The following is a 21,026-nucleotide window of genomic DNA, read 5'->3' as shown; positions in this document are numbered from 1 at the left end:
AGCCGATTAACACCATTTCAGGCCCTGCTATAATTTTACCAGCATCGGAACGGCCGGTCCCCTGCCATGTGAGGAGTTCACCAACTTCATCGGCGGAGTAGGGGAACCTGTTGCAATTCCCATTTCTTATTCCCACATGTCGGGTTTCCCTCCCAACTCCATTTTACCAGCCCTCCCATTTCCCAGTCCATCTCCAAAGGGCTGGTAACATTCGGGCCAAGGTGTTGACAGACTGGGAACTCTTGGACATCAGGAAACACATGGATGATAGCTGTGCAAGACTCAGTGCAACTGAAGCTTACAGGCCACAGAACTTTGGATGAGTTCAGGTTCATGGAGCTTGCACAATGGGGTCACGCCAGGAGAGCACTGGAATTATTACGTGCATAGGTAACAAAGGCAGGAATGAGGTTACAATGAGCTGAGGTGGGGGATAGTTGGGCAATGATACAGAGGAGCAAGTGGGCTATGTCTAATGTAGAACATGTAATGTTCGGGATCAGTTATCTTTTATCCCACTCATACATTTACATGTGCTTGCACACGTCAAAAAATAATGACTGAATTAAATTTTTTAATTATCTTTTTTATAATTTAATCGCATTTCGTTGCCTATACATTAAAAAGGTGACCATTACCTTCAGGTACATATTGTTTTGCTTGTATTCCACTTCACTATCAGCTGTGAGACACAGAAGGAAATTCAGTATGGAACTTTTTCCTTTTCCTGTTAAAATAATCAATTTAGAATGTTTCATCAAGTTGTACAGATATCAATGGACAGTAGTAACATCTATTTACTAACATATCTGACCAACCACCATGCTTTGCTGTTTACTACACTCACAAACAAGACATTCCAATAAGAAATGGGTTATTGGTTATTTTACTGTTATTCATTGTAAACAAATAGAATAAGAGGTGCTGTATGATTATTATACAACGAAATTTTATAAACATACAGGCTGTGGCTGGGGCTGTAAGGTGCTTAAAGCATTGAGCCCAGTTCTGCAAATGTACTCCACTGTATTGTCCCGTCCCATTCTTTCCCCATCCAATCTACCCACAGCCAGTTGTCCTATCCCAGGAAAACCAAACACCACAGAAATCCAGCGTTCTCTGTTTCCCTGATCAAACAACTCAGCAGCCTTGCCTACTGGTCACAATGCCTGACCCAGAGCTGGAAGTAACGCTACCCCGCAACAGGTTTGAAGGTGGGGAGCACATTAAATCCAGCAGGTTGCCTGCCTGCCACCTATCCAACAGCCCCTGCTCCCATTGCAATTTTGCCAGCGGCAAGAAGCGAGTGCCAGGGGGTCAATTGAGGCCCTTAAGTGGACAATTAATGCACTGCTGCAACTTCGGAACATAGGAATAGGAGTAGGCCATTTAGCCCCTTGAGCCTGTCTCACTATTCAATGAAATCATGCCGGATCTGTGACCCAACTCCATTTACCCACATTTGCCCCGTAGCCCTGAATACCTTTGGGCAACAAAAATCTATTAATCTCAGGTTTAAAATTTACAATTGATCCAGCATCAATTGCTGCTTGCGGAATTGAGTTTCAACCTTCTAACTCTCTTTGTTTGTTGAAGTGTTTCCTGATTTCATTCCTATCATTTTTTTATTTTTTAGACTATGCCCTCTAGGCCTAGATTCACCAACTAGTGGAAATAATTTCTCTCCATCTCCCCTATCTGTTCCACTTAATATCTTGAAAACTTCAATCAAATCAACCCTTAAGCTTCTAAATTCCAGGGAACATAACTATAATTTGTGTAATCTGTCCTTGTAATTTAATCCTTAGAGTCCAGGCATCATTATGATAACCTATGTTGCACTCCACCCAAAGGCCAATATAACCTTTCTAAGATGCAGTGCCCAGAATTGTTCACAGTATTCCAAGTGTGGTCTAACTAAGGCTTTGCATTGCTGAAGCATAACTTGTATCCACAAGAACATAAGAAATTGGGGCTGGACTAGGCCATTTGGCCCCTCAGGCCTGCTCCGCCATTCAATAAAATCATGGCTGATGAGATTGTGGCTTGATTGGGCGACATGCCCCATCCATGCCAACCCATGCCCCACCCATTCCCAATGGCACCTCATTCCCTCCATGCCAACTCATAGCACTTCCATATCCATACATCCAGAATACACTCTGAACATAACCAATGAACACTATAGTAACAATGGCATATATGTAAATGTATTAAATGTATTAATGTATTTTTTTTAAAAAGACAAGCTTGCATAATGAGGCTTGGCTGAGAGCCCACATTTCCACAAAGTCTTTCTTTGCTGAAGCAGGTATACAGAAGGGAAATATTGCTTGATTGATAGGTTTACAAACTTTTGTCCTGTGTTCTATTTTCTCACTTGTGCAATGTTTATTTACACAAGATAAATAAGTGCTTATAGTTCTGTGCTTGATACTTTAAAAGTCTGATTCATTGACACTCGGTGGCCATTGGGGGTGGATGGGGAGCTGGAGTTAGCATGGGGGCATGGTAAGAACTTTTGAAGATATCTTTCAAAATGTTGCACATCCAAACTATGGTTCATGACTCCTCTGAGGGGCCCTGAACCATGAGTCATGGAGTAGCTGGCCCAATTCCACAAAAATTGCAGGGGGGCAAGGAGATACCTGTCCCCGCAAAGGTGCCAGCCAGGTTGGGAATGCAGCGTGTGAGCTCATTGATCTCACCCTTCTCTCATGCCAATGAAAATTGGGGGTGCCAGGAATGAGGAATTGGATCCCATCCGCAATTTTCAAAGATCCACAGAGTTTCCACGACTCCGTGAAAATCCGGCCTGACCGGTCTAACCACTGTAAACACAGGTGTGCAGCCATCGTCTCCACGTGTGTACATCTACACTTTCTCCCCAGCTAAACAACCTAGGCCTTCCATTTATGTTTAACAGAGCCTTCACCCAGGCCTGTTGTCATGCAGACTTCAGATCAAGTCACATGATCCCTTCATTTTTATATTAAATTAAAGATACAGTCTCAAAACATACCAATCCTATAAACCTCATAATTCGAACAATAAATACAGTGAATAATTGAGGCCGCAATACAAATCCTTGTGGGATTCCATTAGTCACATCCTTCCAATTAGAGTACTGGCCTGTTATCCTTACTCTCTGTCTCCTGCCAATTTCATAACTAGATCAGTAATGTGTGTTCAGTTCACAGGCTTCAACTTTAGTTAACATGCTCATGGCATGATGTCTCAGGGAATGCAGCCCTATTTTTTTTATACATTCATGGGATGTGGGGTCACTAGCAAGGCCAGTAATTTATTGACCATCCCTAATTGCCCTTGAAAGGGTGGTTCTGAGCTGCCTTCTTGAACCGCTGCAGTTCATCTGTTGTAGGTACACTCACAGTGCTGTTAGGGAGAGAGTTCCAGGATTTTGACCCAGTGACAGAGACAGAATGATGACATAGCTCCAAATCAGGGAGGTGTGTGACTTGGAGGGGAACTTACAGTTGGTGGTGTTCCCAGATGCCTGCTGCAAGTTTGCTTTTGTCTTCCTTTTTACATACTTGCAAAAGCTCTTATAACTTCTTTCCCTATTTCTTGCTTGTTTACTCTCATTCTACTTTCTTCCTCTTGGTCATGCTCTGTTAACTTTCAGATTTGACCCCATTGCTCTCAAACTTGTGATATATTTTCATATTTATCACATTGCAATCACTTCCCTAGAGATTCCTTTGTTATAAGATTACTACTTAAACCCTGTCTTATTACACATAGCTAGTTCCAAAATAATCAGATCCTTCTCATTGGTTCCTCGGCATAGTGTTCTAAAAAACTGTCTCAAATGCATTCCATGAACTCATCCTCCAACCTATTTTTGTTCATTTGTTTTGCCCTGTCGAAATGAAGATTAAAGTTTCCCACGATAATTGCATTACTCTTGTTACATGCTCCTCTAACTTCCTGATTTTTACTTTGTCCAGCTCAGTGATTATTTTTAGGAGGCCCATAAAACTACTCCCGCCAGTACTTTTTGTCCTTTATTATTTCTTAGTTCCACCCTTATTGATTCCACATTCTGATTTTCTGAGCGAAGATCTTTCCTCACTCCTGCATTACAATCCCCAAGCACTCCAAAGGTATTGTCAGTGGTCTTCTACAGTTAATTTTATGATATTCCACAATCTCTTACATAACTGTCAGCAAATTCCTTATTGTCGCAGTTTCAAGTTTGAGTAGCAATCCTTATTTTATTTAAGATTTGTTTTGGCAAATAATTTCAACACTTTATTGTTGCAAGAGGTGCGTATTCCTTAATGAAAAAAATGCTTTTTCAATTGGAAAAGTTACTGAGAACATTTAACCTGGATTTTATTTACCATTTTGTGACAGCATGGAAATCTTGGTACGTTTTTCTTCAAATTCCTTAATAAGGCACTTGAGATCTCCTATGGTATTTTTGATGTCAAGCCAATCCACTGTTCCACTTGATAGGGCTTTCACTTCAGCTTCAAGTTCTTTGCACACAAATTTCAGAATGTGCCTTGCGAAATCCACCTCTACAAAAAACAAATGAACACAGCTGAAGGCAATTGAAAGTCGATTCAGCAGACCAGTCAAAATTTGAGTTTGCAATGCAATCACAGCAGAGATCACAAAACTTGCCAAGTGTGCGGTGGCGAGGCAATGAATACCTAATTCCTGTTTGAAGCCTAATGAATTGTGAGGTGAATGTGAAAGTGGTCATTTCTACCTTCCTTCAGTTCTGAAGAAGTCACATTCAACTCAAAACATTAACTCTTGCTGCAAGACCTGCTGTGTATTTTCAGCCTATTTTAATTTCAGATTTCCAGCATCCACGGTATTTTGCTTTTAGTTTATTTCGTGAGGGTAGTCATTCTGTTTGGTATTCCAGAATACCCTCCCAGAACATAGCATGGGCCAATTCCTGGCCAGACTCTTGCCTTACACTGTTCAGCTAATTAAAATAATAATGAGTTAGGTTCTGAAATTGTATCCCCTAAGACTTCCCACAAGGAGAGTAGAAGACCAGGTCTGCCCTATAGAGAAATGTGTGGAATGCAAAAATTTACAAAAGGACAAGCGCGCAGGACATGGGCTTTTCCAATTATCCACTGTAGCTTTCGCACAAGATTGCTGGAAATCCTGAAGAAACGGCATGAATAACTATTTCTCCAAGCTTATGTCAATCATCCAAAGTTACAACAAGAGATTGGGAAAACTCGGTGAAAATAGTAGTGGGAGGTAACGAGATTTGCATGTAAGAATGGCAGAATGTCAGGATTTTTGAACATATTCTGCAAAAAGTATTAGGAAAAAAGGCTTCTATTTAAGGGTGCATTTTAAAGCAAAATGTATTCACACACTTAAAAAGGACAATAAGATGAAAGGTGATTAAAATGGTAGTGAGGTTTTGAAATTATGTCCCCTAAGACTGTAAAGAATAAAACAATTAGTTTCTTGGTACTAAACTAAACTTCCCATGCTCATTGCATTGAGAAGTCGGTGATGCCGGGCATGCAACAGGAGGGTGTCTGTTATAAGCCCTTTTCTCAGGTCAGGAACGCGGAGATAAAACACAAAGACAGGTACACAGTTTAGTTTTTAAAAAGGCAATTGGGATAGAAAATTTTCACCATATTAAGAAGATTAATTCATTAATATTATCTTGTACTATTCAATTGTACAATCAGTTGTACTGATCGAATTAATTGAGTCATGTTGGTTTATATGAAGAGCAGGGGCAGTTCTCCCAGTGTCCTGGCCAATGTTAGCCCCACACTAGCATTGCTGGAATTTTGAAAACGGGCACCGGGAGATTCCCTTCTGGAAGGGGAATCTTCAATAATCCCTGACCTAGCAAAGTAAATCCAGATTAGGACAGAGTTGAAGGGACAGATGGAAATTCCACCAACCTACTAGTTGGCCCCAAAGAAGAATCCAGCCCAGAATGTTCTTTACCTCTAAATGATCTCAATAATCACATTTTAAGGAAAATAAAGCCAGTCACTTACCATTGTGGGCTTTTGAACTGAAAATTGAAACTCCCAGCATTATCCAATCTGCATGATACACTAACCAATCCCTCTGACATACTAAGGAGAAGGTCAGAACATTTGTGAGAAAAAGAACACTTGTGCATTAGGAACACAGAAACAGGCCCATCAGGCTTACTACACCTAGAGCTGGATTTTATGTTTTTCAGTGGGGTGAGGGAGGCGGAATGGATTGTGAGAGTTCGGCCTGCTCCCGTCCCCCAACTTCTCAGCTCAGCAAATCAAGCGCCGGATGGCCAATTTATGGCTGCTCGACAGGAAGGGGGCCGTTAGAAGTACAAAGTCGGGGGGAGGGGGGGGTTCCACGCCCAATCAGGAGTCTGGCAGGGATGTCATGTGGCAGAGGGGTTATAACATGCACAGGAAGTTGGTCATAGCTACAAATTTAAAGGGCCCCTGTTCTCTGAGTCTGACGTAGTATTGTCGACCCTATGTCATCATGCCGTAATTTACGTCCCCCCGGTGGGGAGCGGGGGAAGGCAGCCCACCTGATTTGAGGCCATAAAATGCGGCCCCGTAATATTAACCTTAGCTGTTCCATATTTTTAACCCCAATTCCCCCATTTTCTCCACATTTATTTAATTATTATTTTTGACAATTATACTTTGGCAAAAAGAAATTACTTTGACTATTGAATAGTGTGATATACTGTCTTTATCAAACAGCATATCAACCAAGTACAAACTGTGAAAGAAAAATATTGTCTTTCAATGCAGGTAAATGAAAATACTAAGTCGGTAAGCGAAAACAAAGTTACTTGCATTTTAAGCTAGTTTTATCCATGGTACACAGTATTTGAAGTATCTGATGTCCACAAACTTCTTTGTGGGCCTCCTTGCAGTCCCAGTCGCACCCACTGCTCTCTTCAGGCGCTGTTGGGACAATCAGTCAAATTGGCCAGCAGCTCTTGAGGGTGGAACTTCCTTCCACTGAGGGGCGGGTGGTTAAGGCCACCCACAGCATATTATCACTGCAGGGCGAGCAGTAAGCCACCCTGAAAATTTCAGCCCTAGGTGTAGGGAGCCTGGGTGGCATGGTGAGGCAGTGGTTAGCACTACTGCCTCGCAGCTCCAAGGACCTGGGTTCAATCCTGACCTTGGGTGTCTGTTTGCGTGGAGTTTGTGCATTCTCCCCATGTCTGTGTGGGTTTCTGCCGGGTGTTCCAGTTTCCTCCCACCATCCAAAGATGGGTTGGTTAGGTGGATTGGCTATGGTAAATTGTCCCCCAGTATGCATGAGTGTGTGCCCTGTGATGGACTGGCGTCCTGTCCTGGATGTACCCCACCTAGCACCCATTGCCTGTCAGGGTAAGCTATGACTCCCCGTGACCCTGAATTGGATGAAGTGGTTCTGCAAAGTGAGTGAGTGTAGGGAGCATTGTCTAAAAACTGGAGCCAGACCTTTCAGGAATGAAGTTAGGAAACACTCCTACACACAAAGGATGCTAAAAGTTTGGAATTCTTGCCTGCAAATGGCAATTGAAGCCAGATTAATTTTAAGGCTAAGATTAATAGGTTGTAGTTAACCAAAGGTATTAAGGGATACGTGGCAAAGACGGGTATATGAAGTTAGGTTTCAGATTAGCCATAATTTCACTAAATGGTTGAATAGGCTCCAGGAGATAAATGCATCCGCAGCCAAAAGAACTTCCTCCAACTTGATGAGCTGGAGTCCCAGCTTTAGACAATGTGCATCAGAAAGTGGGGAAATTGTCCGCACACTATGGTCCAAGAGGCAGTCACACCCCTTAGGTTAGGTACTTCAAGATTTGATTCGTGGTCAGGGGCAGGAGGATGTGACTGTCAGAGAGGTAGTATGGAGATCCAAAAGGTAGCAATGGGGGAGCCTCAGCCCTTGCAATTGCCCAACAGGTTTGAGGTTTTTGCAGCTTGTGTGGATGAAAGCAGGGACTGTAGGGAGGATCAGAAAATGACCACAGCACCATGGTGCAGGCGGCCATTCAATAGAAATAGTCTGCAGAGATATAGATAGTTAAGTGAGTGGGTAAAAATTTGGCAAATGGAGTATGATGTGGGAGAATGTGAGGTTGTCCACTTTGGCAGGAAGAATAGAAAAGCAGAATATTATTTAAATGGAATGAGACTGCAGAATGTTGCAGTACAGAGGATCTGGATGTCCTTATACATGAATCACAAAACGTTAATGTGGTAATCCAATGTGTACTATACCTTTAAGAAAAATGTTATTAAGGACCATCACATGATCTGAGTGTCCAATAGCAGAGTAGCACAGGCTACCTCTGTAGTTAGTAACATAGCCAGACACCGAATTGGACAGACTAGAGAAACTGGGTGTTATACAACCTGTGCAGTTCTCAGAATGGGCAGCACCAATAGTCCCTGTCCTTAAATCCGAACAGAACAGCTGTATTTGTGGAGACTACAAATTGACGGCTAATAAAGTAGCTAAGCTAGACAGACACACCATACCAAAAATCGAAGAACTGTATGCCAAACTGGCAGTTGGAACCACCTACACGAAGCTTGCTTGACATGAGTCATGCTTATCAATAATTAGAATTAGATAATGCCTCCCGGGAATTTGTCACAATTAATACCCATAAAGGGTTGTACCAGCGCACTCGATTGCCTTTCGGCGTCTCCTCAGCTTGCATCATCTTCCAGAGAAAAATGAAAATTTAACTGCAGGGGCTGCCCCAAGTTATAGTCTATTTAGATGATGTTTTGGTGGCAGGGTTCACTGAAAAAGAGCACATGGCAAACTTAGAAGTCTTCAAATGTCTCTTGCAAGCTGGAGTGCATTTAAACAAAGGAAACTCTTTCGAGTTATCAACAGTCACAGATTGCAACTCTTTCGAGTACAATCACAGTTTTCTTGGTTTCCGGGAGTGGGACATGAACCCACAACCCTCTGATCCAAAGGCGAGGGTGCTATGAACTGAGCCACAGCTGACACCTCAAAAGGTAATTGGGAAACTCTTTCGAGTTACCAACAGTCACAGATTGCAACTCTTTTCGAGTACAATCACAGTTCTTGGTTTCCAGGAGTGGGACATGAACCCACAGATTCAAAGGCAAGGGTGCTATGAACTGAGCCACAGCTGACACCTCTTTAAACAAAGGAAAGTGCACGTTCCAAGCAAGGGAGGTAATTTATTTGGGTCACCGGGTAGATTCACAGGGCCTCCACCCGGTTGAGGAGAAAGTGAGAGCCATAAGAGAGGCACCTAAACCAAATAATTCCTAGAAATGATCAATTCTTATGGATGGTTCTTACCAAATTTGTCTACAGAATTAACATCCCTATATTATCTACTCAAAAAGAGCCAACGTTGGTCTTGGGATGCGCCCCAGAAAGAAGCTTTAAAGAAGGTTAAACAATTGTTGCACTCGTCTAACCTATTGGTACATTATGACCAGAGGAAAGGATTAGTGTTGACTAATGACGCAACCCCCTATGGAGTGGGAGCAGTGCTCTCCCATCGGATGGACGATGGCACAGAATGGCCTATTGGTTACATATCAAGAACGCTCACCAAAGCGGAAAAGGGTTACTTGCAAATAGAAAAAGAAGGCCTGTCAATCATCTTTGAGGTTAGGAAATTTCACGTGTACATACCATTTTACTATCGTTTCAGACCACAAGCCATTGGTAGGATTGTTCAGCAAAGACAGGGCTATACCACCCATAGCCTTAGCAAGTATACAACAATGGGTTTTAATCCTGGCAGCATATGAGTATACTTTCATACATAGGCCTGATAGTCAAATTGCAAATGCTGATGCATTTAGTCATTTGCCTTTACCAAAAAAGAATGTGGAAGTCCCAGTTCCACAAGAACTTATTTTGTTGTTATATTTCTTAAATTCATCACCGGTATGCGCTCGACAGATCAGAGGCTGAACAAGTAGGGACTCACTCCTATCACAAGTACGAGAACAAGAACTTCATGGTTGGTCACAAGAGCCTGTATCTGATGAAAGGAAACCATACTTGAACAGAAGGCATGAAATAATCAGCCAGGATGGTATCTTATTGTGGGGAGCATGAGTGATAGTTCCTCCAAAGGGTAGAGAGCCATTGCTAATTGAACTACACAGCGCACATCCAGGAATATCCCGAATGAAGACCATAGCTCGCAGCTACCTATGTTGGTCTGGGATGGATGGTGAAATAGAGAGTTTAGTGAAGAATTGTGTGCAACATCACCAACTACAAAAGCTACCTTCGACAGCTCCATTACACCCATGGGAATGGCCAGGAAGACCATGGGTGCGGTTACACATTGACTATGTGGGCCTTTTCATGGGAACAATGTTTCTGATCATTGTTGATGCCCACACAAAATGGATGGACATATATGAGGTGAAATCACCATCGTCTTCTGCTACAATTGAGAAGTTGCGTCAAAGTTTTGCCATTGACGGACTATCAAAAGTAGTCGTTTCCGATAATGGCACAGCATTTACAAGTGCTGAGTTTCAGCAGTTTATCAGTATCACTCGTGTGAAAACTTCACCATACCACCCTTCCTTTCAAGCATTCAAGGCTGGCATGAAGAAATTAACTAGCGATTCCTTAACAACCAAGCTAGCATGCTTTCTTTTCCATTATGGGACCTTCCCTCATACAACAACAGGTGTCACACCTACGGTATTATTGATGAAATGCCATCTCAAAACGAGATTGAGCTTAATAATATCAAATTTAGGGGGGAAGGTGGAAAGGGGTCAGGTAAGCCAGAAAACTAGACACGACTGGCATAGTCGTGAGAGGAAATTTATCATGGGAGAAACGGTATACATGAAGAACTTTGGAGAAGGACCAAAGTGGTTACTGGGTAAAATAAGTGCAGCGACTGGACCTCTATCTTACCACGTGGAGGTGGAAGGCCAAGTCATACAGAGACATGTGGATCATCTAAGGAAGAGAGAAACTATGCACCAAGAAATGATTCCACCAGTGTTCGCGACTGGGTCAGCGTTTCCTGTTGAGAGAACTTAACTCAACTCAGACACATCTGTTGTCCCTTCAAAAGTGGAGGATACAGATCTGCAGGAGCCCACCGAAGCACCTGATGTTCAGACAACCCCTGAAAAGGGGGTTCCTGACAAGGCATCTGAAGCTGTAGAGCTGAGACTTTCTACACGCATAAGGAAACCCCCAGAAAGACTGAAATTGTAAATTACTTATCAGTGTAAATATTTTGCTATTTTCAAGAAGATTGTAGTTGTAAATATAAATGTATTTCTGAGTAAAGGGGAGAGAAATATGGTAATCTAATGTGTAACATGCCTTTAAGAAGAGTGCTATAAAGGAAGATCACATGATCTTAGTGTCCAATAGCACAGTAACGCAGGCTACCTCTGTAGTTAATCTGTAGTCAGCAGTTAGGAACAGCAGTAATGTAGAGATGGAGTCTGAAGTGTAAGTACATGTTTAGTTGCTGCTGAGTACCTTTGTAAATAAACACCGAGTTTCAACGTGAGAGGGATACGGGGCAACTTGCGCTCATACCAGTTTCTCATTCTTCGCAAGGAGTCAGCCAGAAGCCATCAGGCACCCATAGAGAGGAGGGCCAGCAGCTCGACACCCTGAGGCCATCCACCTAGGTGACTCTGGGAATGTCTGACCGATCCAAATACCCTCTTCCTGTGACCCCAATCATAAGACCATAAGATGTAGGAGCAGCAGTAGGCCATTCGGCCCATCGAATCTGCTCCACCATTCAATGAGATCATGGCTGAACTGATGATCCTCAACTCCACTTTCCTGCCTTTTCCCCATAATCCTTCATTCCCTTACTGATTAAAAATCTGTCTATCTCAGCCTTGAACATACTTAACGACCCAGCCTCTACAGACCTCTGCGGTAAAGAATTCCACAGATTGACCACCCTCTGAGAGAAGAAATTCCTTCTCATCTCTATCCTAAATGGGCGACCCCTTACTCTAAGATTATGCCCTCTGGTCTTAGACTCTCCCACAAAGAGCAACAATCTCTCAGCATCTACCCTGTCAAACCCTGTTAAGAACCTTATAAGTTTCAATAAGGTCGCATCTCATTTTTCTAAACTCCAATGAGTGCACGCCCAACCTACTCAACCTTTCCTCATAAGAAAATCCCTCCATACCCAGGATCAACCTAGTGAGCCTTCTCTGGACTGCCTCCAATTCAAGTATATCTCTCCTTAGATATGGGGACCAAAACTGATCACAGTCTTCTAGGTATGGTCTAGCTAGTGCTTTTTACAGGTTTAGCAAGATTTCCCTATTTTTATACTCCAATCCCTTTGAAATAAAGGCCAACATTCCATTTGCCTTCCCTAGTACCTACTGAACTTCTATGCTAGATTTTTGTGATTCATGCATGAGGACTTCCAAATCCCTCTGTGTTGCAGCTTTCTGCAGTCTTTTTCCATTTAAATAATATTCAGCTCCTCTATTCTTCCTGCCACAGTGCATAACCTCACATTTTCCCACATTGTATTCCATCTGCCAAGTTTTTGCCCACTCACTTAAGCTGTCTATATCGTTTGGTAGACTCCTTGTGTCATCCTCACCACTTGCCTTTCCACCTATTTTTGTGTCATCCGCAAACTTGGCAACAGAACATTCATTTCCCTCATCCAAGTCATTAATATATATTGTATATAATTGTGGCCCCTGCACTGATCCCTGCAGCACTCCACAAGTTACCATCCTGAAAATGCCCCCTTATCCCAACTCTCTGCTTTCTATTATTTAACCAATCCATGCTAATATACTACCCCCAACGCTATGGGCTCTTATCTTATTAAGTAGCCTTATGTGTGGTACCTTATCGAACGCCTTTTGGAAATTCAAATATATTACATCTACTGGTCTCCCTTTATATATCCTACTTTTTACCTCTTCAAAGAATTCTAATAAATTTGTCAGACGTGATTTCCCCTTCATGAAGCCATGCTGACTCTGCTTGATTATATTATGCATTTCTAAATGCTCTGCTATTACATTCTATATACCAGACTCGAACATTTTCCCAATTACAAATGTTGAGCTAACTGGCCTATAGTTACTTATGTTTTGTCTCCCTCCCTTTTTGAATGAGGGCGTTACATTGGCAGTTTTCCAATCCTCTGAGACTTTTCCAGAATCTAAAGATTCTTGGAAGATTACTACCAGTGCATCCACTATCTCTGTAGCTACTTCCTTTAATATCCTAGGATGCAACCCATCAGGTCCAGGGGACGTACCGGCTTTTAGCCCCATTAGTTTCCCTAGTACTTTTTCTCCAGTGATAGTTATTGCATTTATTTTCTCCCCCTCTTTTGCCCTCTGATTATTTAGTATTTTTGGAATGTTATTAGTGTCTTCTACCATGAAGACTAATGCAAAGTATTTATTCAACTCCTCTGCCATTTCCTGGTTCCCCATTTTTATTTCCCCAACCTCATTCTCTAAGGGACCTTTGTTCACCTAGGCCTCTCTCTTCCTTTTTATATATCTAAAGAAGCTTTTACTGTCTATTTTTATATTACTTGCTTGTTTTCCCTCAAAGTTTATTTTCTCCCTCTTTATTTATTTTTTGGTCATCTTTTGTTGGTTTTTAAAGCTTTCCCAATCCTCTGGTTTACCACTAATCTTTGCCACATTGTATGTTTTTTCTTTCAATTTGATACTATCCTTAACTTCGTTGGTTAACCATGGTTGGTTTATCCCCCTTCCTAGAATCCTTCTTCCTCACTGGGATATATTTTTGTTGTGAGTCATGGACTATTTTCTTAAATGTCTGTCTTTTCTGTTAAACTCCTTTCCCAGTCCACCTCAGCCAACTCTGCCCTCATTCCTTTGTAATTACCGTTATTTAAGTTAGGGATAGTTGTTTCCGACCCAAGTTTCTCACTCTCGAACAAAATGCTAAATTCTACCACGTTATGGTCACTGTTTCCTAGGGGATCTTTTACTTTGAGATCATTTATTAAACCTGCCTCATTACACATGACCAGATCCAAAATAGCCTGATCCCTGGTTGGATCCACAACATATTGTTCTAGGAATCTATCTTGAATACATTCTATGGATTCTTCCTCGTGCCTACCTCTGCCAATTTGATTTTCCCAATTTGCATGAAGATTAACGTCACCCATGATTAATGTACTGCCTTTTTTATATTCCCTCATTATCTCCTGATTTATTCTCGGTCCTACAGCATAGCTACTGTTAGGGGGACTATAAACTACTCCCACAAGTGTCTTCTTCCCCTTGTTATTTCTTACCTCCTCCCATATGGATTCTACATCTTCCGATCCAAGATCATTTCTTGCTATCGTATCTATTCCATCTTGTACTAACAAAGCTACCCCACCACACTTTCCTTCTTGCATGTCGTTTCAAAAAATCACATACCCCTGAATATTTAGTACCCAGCTTTGATCTCCTTGTAATTATGTCTCCATGGGTGGCTGTAAGATCATACCCATTAACCTCTTTTTGTGCCGTTAATTCATTTATTTTGTTCCGAATACTACGTGCATTTAAGTAAAGAGCCGTTAATTTTGCCTTTTTACCATTTTTCCCCCTTTGACCCTATTTGCTGCTGTTTTTCTATGCTTGTACACTCTGTCCCTTCCTGTCCCACTCTGGGTAACAATACCTAAATAGCTGCCCTGCAACGCTGCCATATCCTTTTGCTTTGTAAGCCTATGTATCCCCTCTTCAGAACTCTTCCACCACCCCCCCCATTTAGTTTAGTTTAGAAACCCTTATGGTGGTTCGTACTTGTAATACATTTACATGTCATTAATGTAAAACTGAGAGAGGCCACAAAGCAGAGGTCACAAGAGGTTGAGCTGCGCAGGGGATTTAAAGTGCATCCTGTAGGTCAATCCCACTCAGGCAAGCCATGCTCTGACAGAATGACCAATAATGCAGAATTGGCCTGGATTTGGGACCAGTGGGGTCTCTTACCAGGTTTATAGCAGATAAATATGAGAATTTTATCAGGACAATGAGAGAAGATGGATGGAAATTTAATGACCCACCAGAAGCACAAAGAGCATGGTGGAAGGGCCAAAAGAAAGATAGGAAGGATAAAGCAATTATGATCATACTAAATTCTTATTTGGGAATCGGCCGGCGAGTCCGGAAACAAGACCAGACCAATAAAAGAATCCGTGGCAAAAACAAACTCAGACAGCAGTCAGGGAAAGGTTAGTAGAAATTACATTGGGGGTACCACAGTAGTGTAGAATGCTGTTGAAAGGACAAAAGAAGGAAAACATTTTTGTGTGTATGTGTAAGTCTGTGTTGGTGTTTGGTCTCTGTGTGTTTGGAAGTTGTTGAATGGTAAATGTGAATGTGTGTGAAGCATCTCTGACTGAAGTCGTATCAAATGTGTGTAAATTATAGAAGATACTAAAGTCATGATAAAAATGAGAATTTGAGTGATTAGAATGACTGTGAAAAGCTGCTGCATAACCTCTTGGAGTTTGTCTATTCTGTGAGAGTTTAGTTTCTAATTACAGTTGTTGAAAGACAGCTGAAGGCAGAAGAATTGGAGTCGTTGACGTAATTGGTTTCTTTCTGTTTCCTTGCGATACCATGGCATACCAGGCTATGGGCCTAGTGCTGGAAAATGGGATTAGAATAGTTAGGTACTTGTTTGACCGGTGCAGACTCAATGGGCTGAAAAGCCTTTTTCTGTGCTGTAGACCTCTATGATTCTATGACTCTATGTTTCCCCTTCCTTTAATTGAACGTGTTACTCTTTTCTATAAGTGTATGTGTATAGATTTATTTTTTGGGCGCATGATTTTTGCGTGCTTGAATTTGTGACTTTATGATTTGGATTAAAAGTACTTTATTTGAAATGTTTGGAATAACTATAATTATTTCTGAGTTGGATTGGATTGATCTTGGGTTAAAACGTCTTGCAAAGTTTAGGATTTGAGGATTTTGGTTCTGTCACAGTTCTCAAACAAACAGAAGGAATTTAGCTTTTAATTTCAGATACTGCTATTTGGAACCTGAGGCAGGATTTTCCCCTCGTCGGGCAGGCACGGCAGGCGGGCCCGGGAATGGCTGCGAGACTGACTGTCGCCCACGATCGAGCTCCGACTGCGATTTCACACTGGCTGGCCGTTAATTGGTGTACTAAGAGCCTCAGCGCTGCTGGGGTGGGGGTGGGAGGAGTACAAGCGCTGAAGTGTGTGCATGCGCGGGGGAGCGCGCACAGATAGCTCCCTGAAGGCACAGAGCTGCCTCTGTAAGCATACTTTTTCTTCTTTAACTTAGTTTCTATCTCCTTTGTCATCCAGGGAGTTCTGGATTTGTTTGTCCTATCTTTCCCTTTTGAGGGAACATACCTTGACTGTGCCCAAACCATCTCTTCTTTGAAGGTAGCCCATTGTTCAGCTACTGTTTTTCCTGCCAACCTTTGGTTCTAGTCTATCCAGCCCAGCTCCGTTCTTGGTTAAAAAAAGGTTTTAAGTAATCCTTATGAGAGTTAAATATTCCTTTACAGTATGAATGCGTAAAGGTGAGGTAAGAGTTGGCTGAGCCATAGGCAATCAAGCATGCATTTTAAATCAGCTTGGATCTAAACATCTGTGACAAAGACAAAAGACAGAATGATTACGGGCAGAATTCTCCGGTCGGCGTGCGGGGACGGGGCCTGCTTGCCAACACATAAAATGACACGTGGTGACGTCGGGCAGGCATCCCGATGTCACCACGCGTCATTTAGATTTTCAGTTTGGTGGGTATGCAACCAAGTCAGCTGCGTGCCGCCGAACTGTCAAAGGCCTATTAAGGCCATTTAAGTATTAATTAATTCAATTAGCTGAGCTGCCCGTCCAACCTTAAAGTTAGTGGGCAGGCGAAGAGCCCAGGCAGCCTTCATGTTCATCATGAAACCTCGTCCACGGGCGGAGTGAGGTTTCATGAAGTGTTTTAAAAGTCAATAAAAACTTTAAAAATAATTCTTTCACATATCCCAACTCATGTGACAGTGTCACATGAGGGGACATGTTTTAAAAGTTTTTATTTTAATCTACACATGTCAAACCATTCTCCCTGAGGCGTCTCCATGCCCCCCGCCCACACAGGGAGCACTCAGCGCTTCCAGGCAAGCGTCACACTGGGTGGGCCTTAATTGGCTCACCCACGTAAAATGGCGGCGCGTCCCTGGTTGGGGGCGCCAATCGGGTTCGTGCCCACTCCCGCACAACCCCCCGACGGGGGGAAAATTCAGCCCTATGAATAGAAAATATTAAGGCCAGGAATCAGATGGAATGTTTGAATCCTGGAGAGGAAAAAGATAAACATTGTGGAAGTTGTTGTTGTAGCGGACAATAAAGTTTCTTCAATGCTCATATCACAGAATCGTTACGGTGCAGAAGGAGGCCAATTGGCCCATCGTGTCTGCACCGGCTCTCCAAATGAGCATTATGACTCAGTGCCATTCTCTTACCTTGTTCCCTGTAAATAATCGTCTGATGCCCTCTTGAATGTTTCAATTGAACCTGCTTCCACCACACTTCCAGGCAGAGCATTCCAGACCCGAATCACTCGCTGTGTGAAAATTTGTTTTCTCACATCGCATTTGCTTCTTTTGCAAATCACTTCAAATCTGTGCCCTCTCGTTCTCAATCCTTTTATGAGTGGGAACAGTTTATCCCTATCTACTCAGTCCAGCCCCCTCATGATTTTGAACACCTTTATCAAATCTCCTCTCAGCCTTTTCCTCTCCAAGGAGAACAGTCTTGACTTCTCCAATCTATCTTCACAACTGAAGTTTCTCATCCTTGGAATCATTTTTGTAAATCTCCTGCACTCTGTCCAATGTGTTCACATCATTCCTAAAGTGCGGCACCCAGAACTGTACACAATACTCCAGCTGAGGTCTAACTAGTGTCCTATACAAGTTCAGCATAACCTCCTTGCTCTTGTACTCTATGCCCCTATTAATAAAGCCGAGGACACTGTATGCATTATTCACTGCCCTCTCCGTCTGTGCTGCCACCTTTAATGATTTATGCACATATACATCCAGGTCCCTCTGCTCCTACACCCTTTAGAGTTGTGCCCCTTATTTTATATTGTTTCTCCATGTTCTTTCTACCAAAATGAATCACCTCACAGTTCTCCTGCATTGAACTTCATCCACCACCTATCTGCCCACTCTACCAACTTGTCGTGAACGGGATAGTATAATAACTATTGGGATGTGTACATTGTATGAGGTGAAAAGTGAGTGAGGATAGGAGATAGAGTTAGGAAGAATTCGCAAAAGCAAGAATTAAATTTAGGCGTATGATTTAGTACCCATGTAGGTTTAGTGAGAGTCAGGAAAGTGTAGATTACATCAGCAATTTGGCAATTTTATCTTGGTATTGTTTGTGTCCTGGATGGTCCTTGTGTAAGATTCTTCTTTAAGAGAACTGAACTGTAATTGGCATACTGACCACCACCTAAGATATTAGGACCATGAAGGGTAAGGGTAAGCAAAGACTTTGCCCCACACACACACACACATGCCTGGATCTTTCAATGAGATTAAGTGAAGTCCAAAAAGAGCAACATGATATTGGGATTCCAATACGAGAGTGCAGTTCTGATTGGACAAGTGTCTGTCACAAATTTATGGAGTGACTAACATGAAATATATGACAGTGAAGAATGGATCCCAAACATGTTTTCCTACTGGACAATGGGATGACATGGCTAAAGTGGTCAGTATAATAAGAAGGCATTTTTAGATTATCAAGGCATTAACACATACTTCCTAGAGAAACTGGTTTCATAATAACTGGGGTTAAATTTAACGTAAGAATAGAGGGAAGAAAATAAAGTTAAAGAGGCTTGTGTTGGGTAGGCCCTCTGGATTATTTGACAGGCAGAGGATTCTATGGTAATGGCTACCTTGGGCCAGACGCAGGCCTGGGGCCAAAAGGGGTTGTAAGGGGAGACTGACGAATGGGAATCATGGGATACTTGGCACAAAACTTAGGTGCTGAAAATTGAGAATCACATGAATAATCTAATCAAGAGGTAGATAAGATCAGGGAAGGGAGTAAGGCAGGAAGATGGTGCAATTAAAGAAACAGCTCATCGAGTAAAACCTCTTATAAAGTGACTGCTCAAACATTGTACTGGTAGAACCCCAACTCATGAGAGTGGGGCTTCTCCTTGCATGCTCGAATTAAAGATTGGTCGTTTGAACACGCCATCCAACTCTCGAGGCCTTTCTGGGTACTGGGGCAAGCCTTCACCCTTTTACTTGAAACAATAAAGCAGGATATGACTCATCAATCGAAGAACACCGCCACATTTGGTAAAGTAACCAAAATTGTGAGGAATCACATGGTTAAGCAGCCACATTTATTCTCTCTTTAAATAAGGAATGCTGTCTGCAGAGAAACGACATAGAAAAGGCAGCAACATCAGTGCCTGAGAAAAATCTAAAGGTTGCAACATCGTAACATCACCAAGCCTGTTTCATTTCGGGTCCATCAAGACAGCAAACTGGCCCCCTGGTAACAAGACTACAAGAAAGTGACTGTGGCCTACAGGTCAGAAAGTCCATCACTTTGAGAAAATCCTGCAAGCAATTTCCACATATGACCTCAGCTGTTGAATTCACCTAAACTGCATTTCAGGTGTGAAGAAGATCTTCCATCAGGCCTGCAACTTACCTCTTCCAAAACAAGACAACCACGTGAACCTTTTTTTAATGACTTGTAAAAGTGCATGATTTTCTCTAACTTGTACTTTTCTTGTATGTGTCAATTTTCCAGTGTAGCATTCAATTTTGGGGTGATTGCTTAAGTAAACTATCATCGTTCTTTGTTTAGACCCATGAAAAGCCAGGTGCTAGTTATTCAAATCATCCACACGCTCCAGGGTTTTAAAAAACACCTCAAAAATTCACTGACTACCAATAGTTCAGAAGTCGACAGGGATTTCAGGAGTTCTCTCCCACCCTGTCAGTAACAACAGCTTTGTTTTTTATTCATTCACGGGATGTGGGCTTCGCTGGCTGTGCCAGCTTTTATTGGCCTAGTTGCCATTGAGAAGATGGTGGTGAGCTGCCTTCTTGACCGCTGCAGTCCATGTGGTGTAGGTACACCCACAGTGCTGTTAGGAAGGGAGTTCCAGGACTTTGATCCAGCAACAGTGAAGGAACAGCAATATATTTCCAAGTCAGGATGGTGACTGGCTTAGAGGGGAACTTCCAGGTGTTGGTATTCCCATCTATCTGCTCCCTTGTCCTTCTGGATGGTAGTAGTCATGGGTTTGGAAGGTGCTTCCGAAGGAGTCTTGGTGAATCCCTGCAGTGCATTTTGTAGACGGTACACGCTGCTGTTACCATGCATTGGTGGTGGAGGGAGTGAATGTTTGTGGATGTGGTGCCCATCAAGTGGGCTGCTTTGTCCTGGATGGTGTCAAGCTTCTTGAGTGTTGTTGGAGCTGCGCTCATCCAGGCAAGTGGGGAGTATTCCATCACACTCCTGACTTGTGCCTTGTAGATGGTGGACAGGCTTTGAGGAGTCAGGAGGTGAGTTACTCGTCGCAGGATTCCTAGCCTCTGACCTGCTCTTGTAGCCACAGTATTTATATGGCTAGTCCTGTTCAATTTCTGGTCAATGGTAACCGCCAGGATGTTGATAATGGGGGGACACAGTGATGATAATGCCATTGAACTTCAGGGGGCAATGGTTAGACTCTCTCTTGTTGGAGATGGTCATTGCCTGGCACTGGTGTGCGGATGTTACTTGCCACTTGTCAGCCTAAGTCTGGGTATGTCCAGGTCTTGCTGGATTTGGATATGGACTGCTTCAGTGTCTAAGAAATCGCGAATGACCATGAACATTGTGCAATCATCAGCAAACATCCACACTTCTGACCTTATGATAAGACCATAAGACGTAGGAGCAGAAATTAGGCCATTCGGCCCATCGAGTCTGCTCCGCCATTCAATCATGGCTGATAAGT

General features: G+C 42.6%; 1 protein-coding gene across 1 annotated transcript in view; it reads right to left on the bottom strand.

The window, feature by feature from the left end:
* LOC144682739 (uncharacterized) overlaps positions 1–21,026 on the bottom strand; it is a 160,588-nt gene that overhangs the window by 132,920 nt on the left and 6,642 nt on the right. The window contains exons 2-3 of the mRNA XM_078545381.1: positions 4,368–4,547; positions 639–727 (exon numbers count right to left, since the gene is read on the bottom strand). Of these exons, the coding sequence (XP_078401507.1) occupies positions 639–727; positions 4,368–4,547 (269 nt within the window). The remainder of the gene's footprint in view (positions 1–638; positions 728–4,367; positions 4,548–21,026) is intronic.

The sequence above is a fragment of the Cetorhinus maximus genome, chromosome 1 (genome assembly GCF_964194155.1).
Source record: "Cetorhinus maximus chromosome 1, sCetMax3.hap1.1, whole genome shotgun sequence".
NCBI classification, from domain to species: Eukaryota; Metazoa; Chordata; class Chondrichthyes; order Lamniformes; family Cetorhinidae; genus Cetorhinus; species Cetorhinus maximus.
The sequence above is the reverse complement of the archived record's forward strand: the minus strand, read 5'-3'. Positions and strand labels throughout refer to the sequence as shown.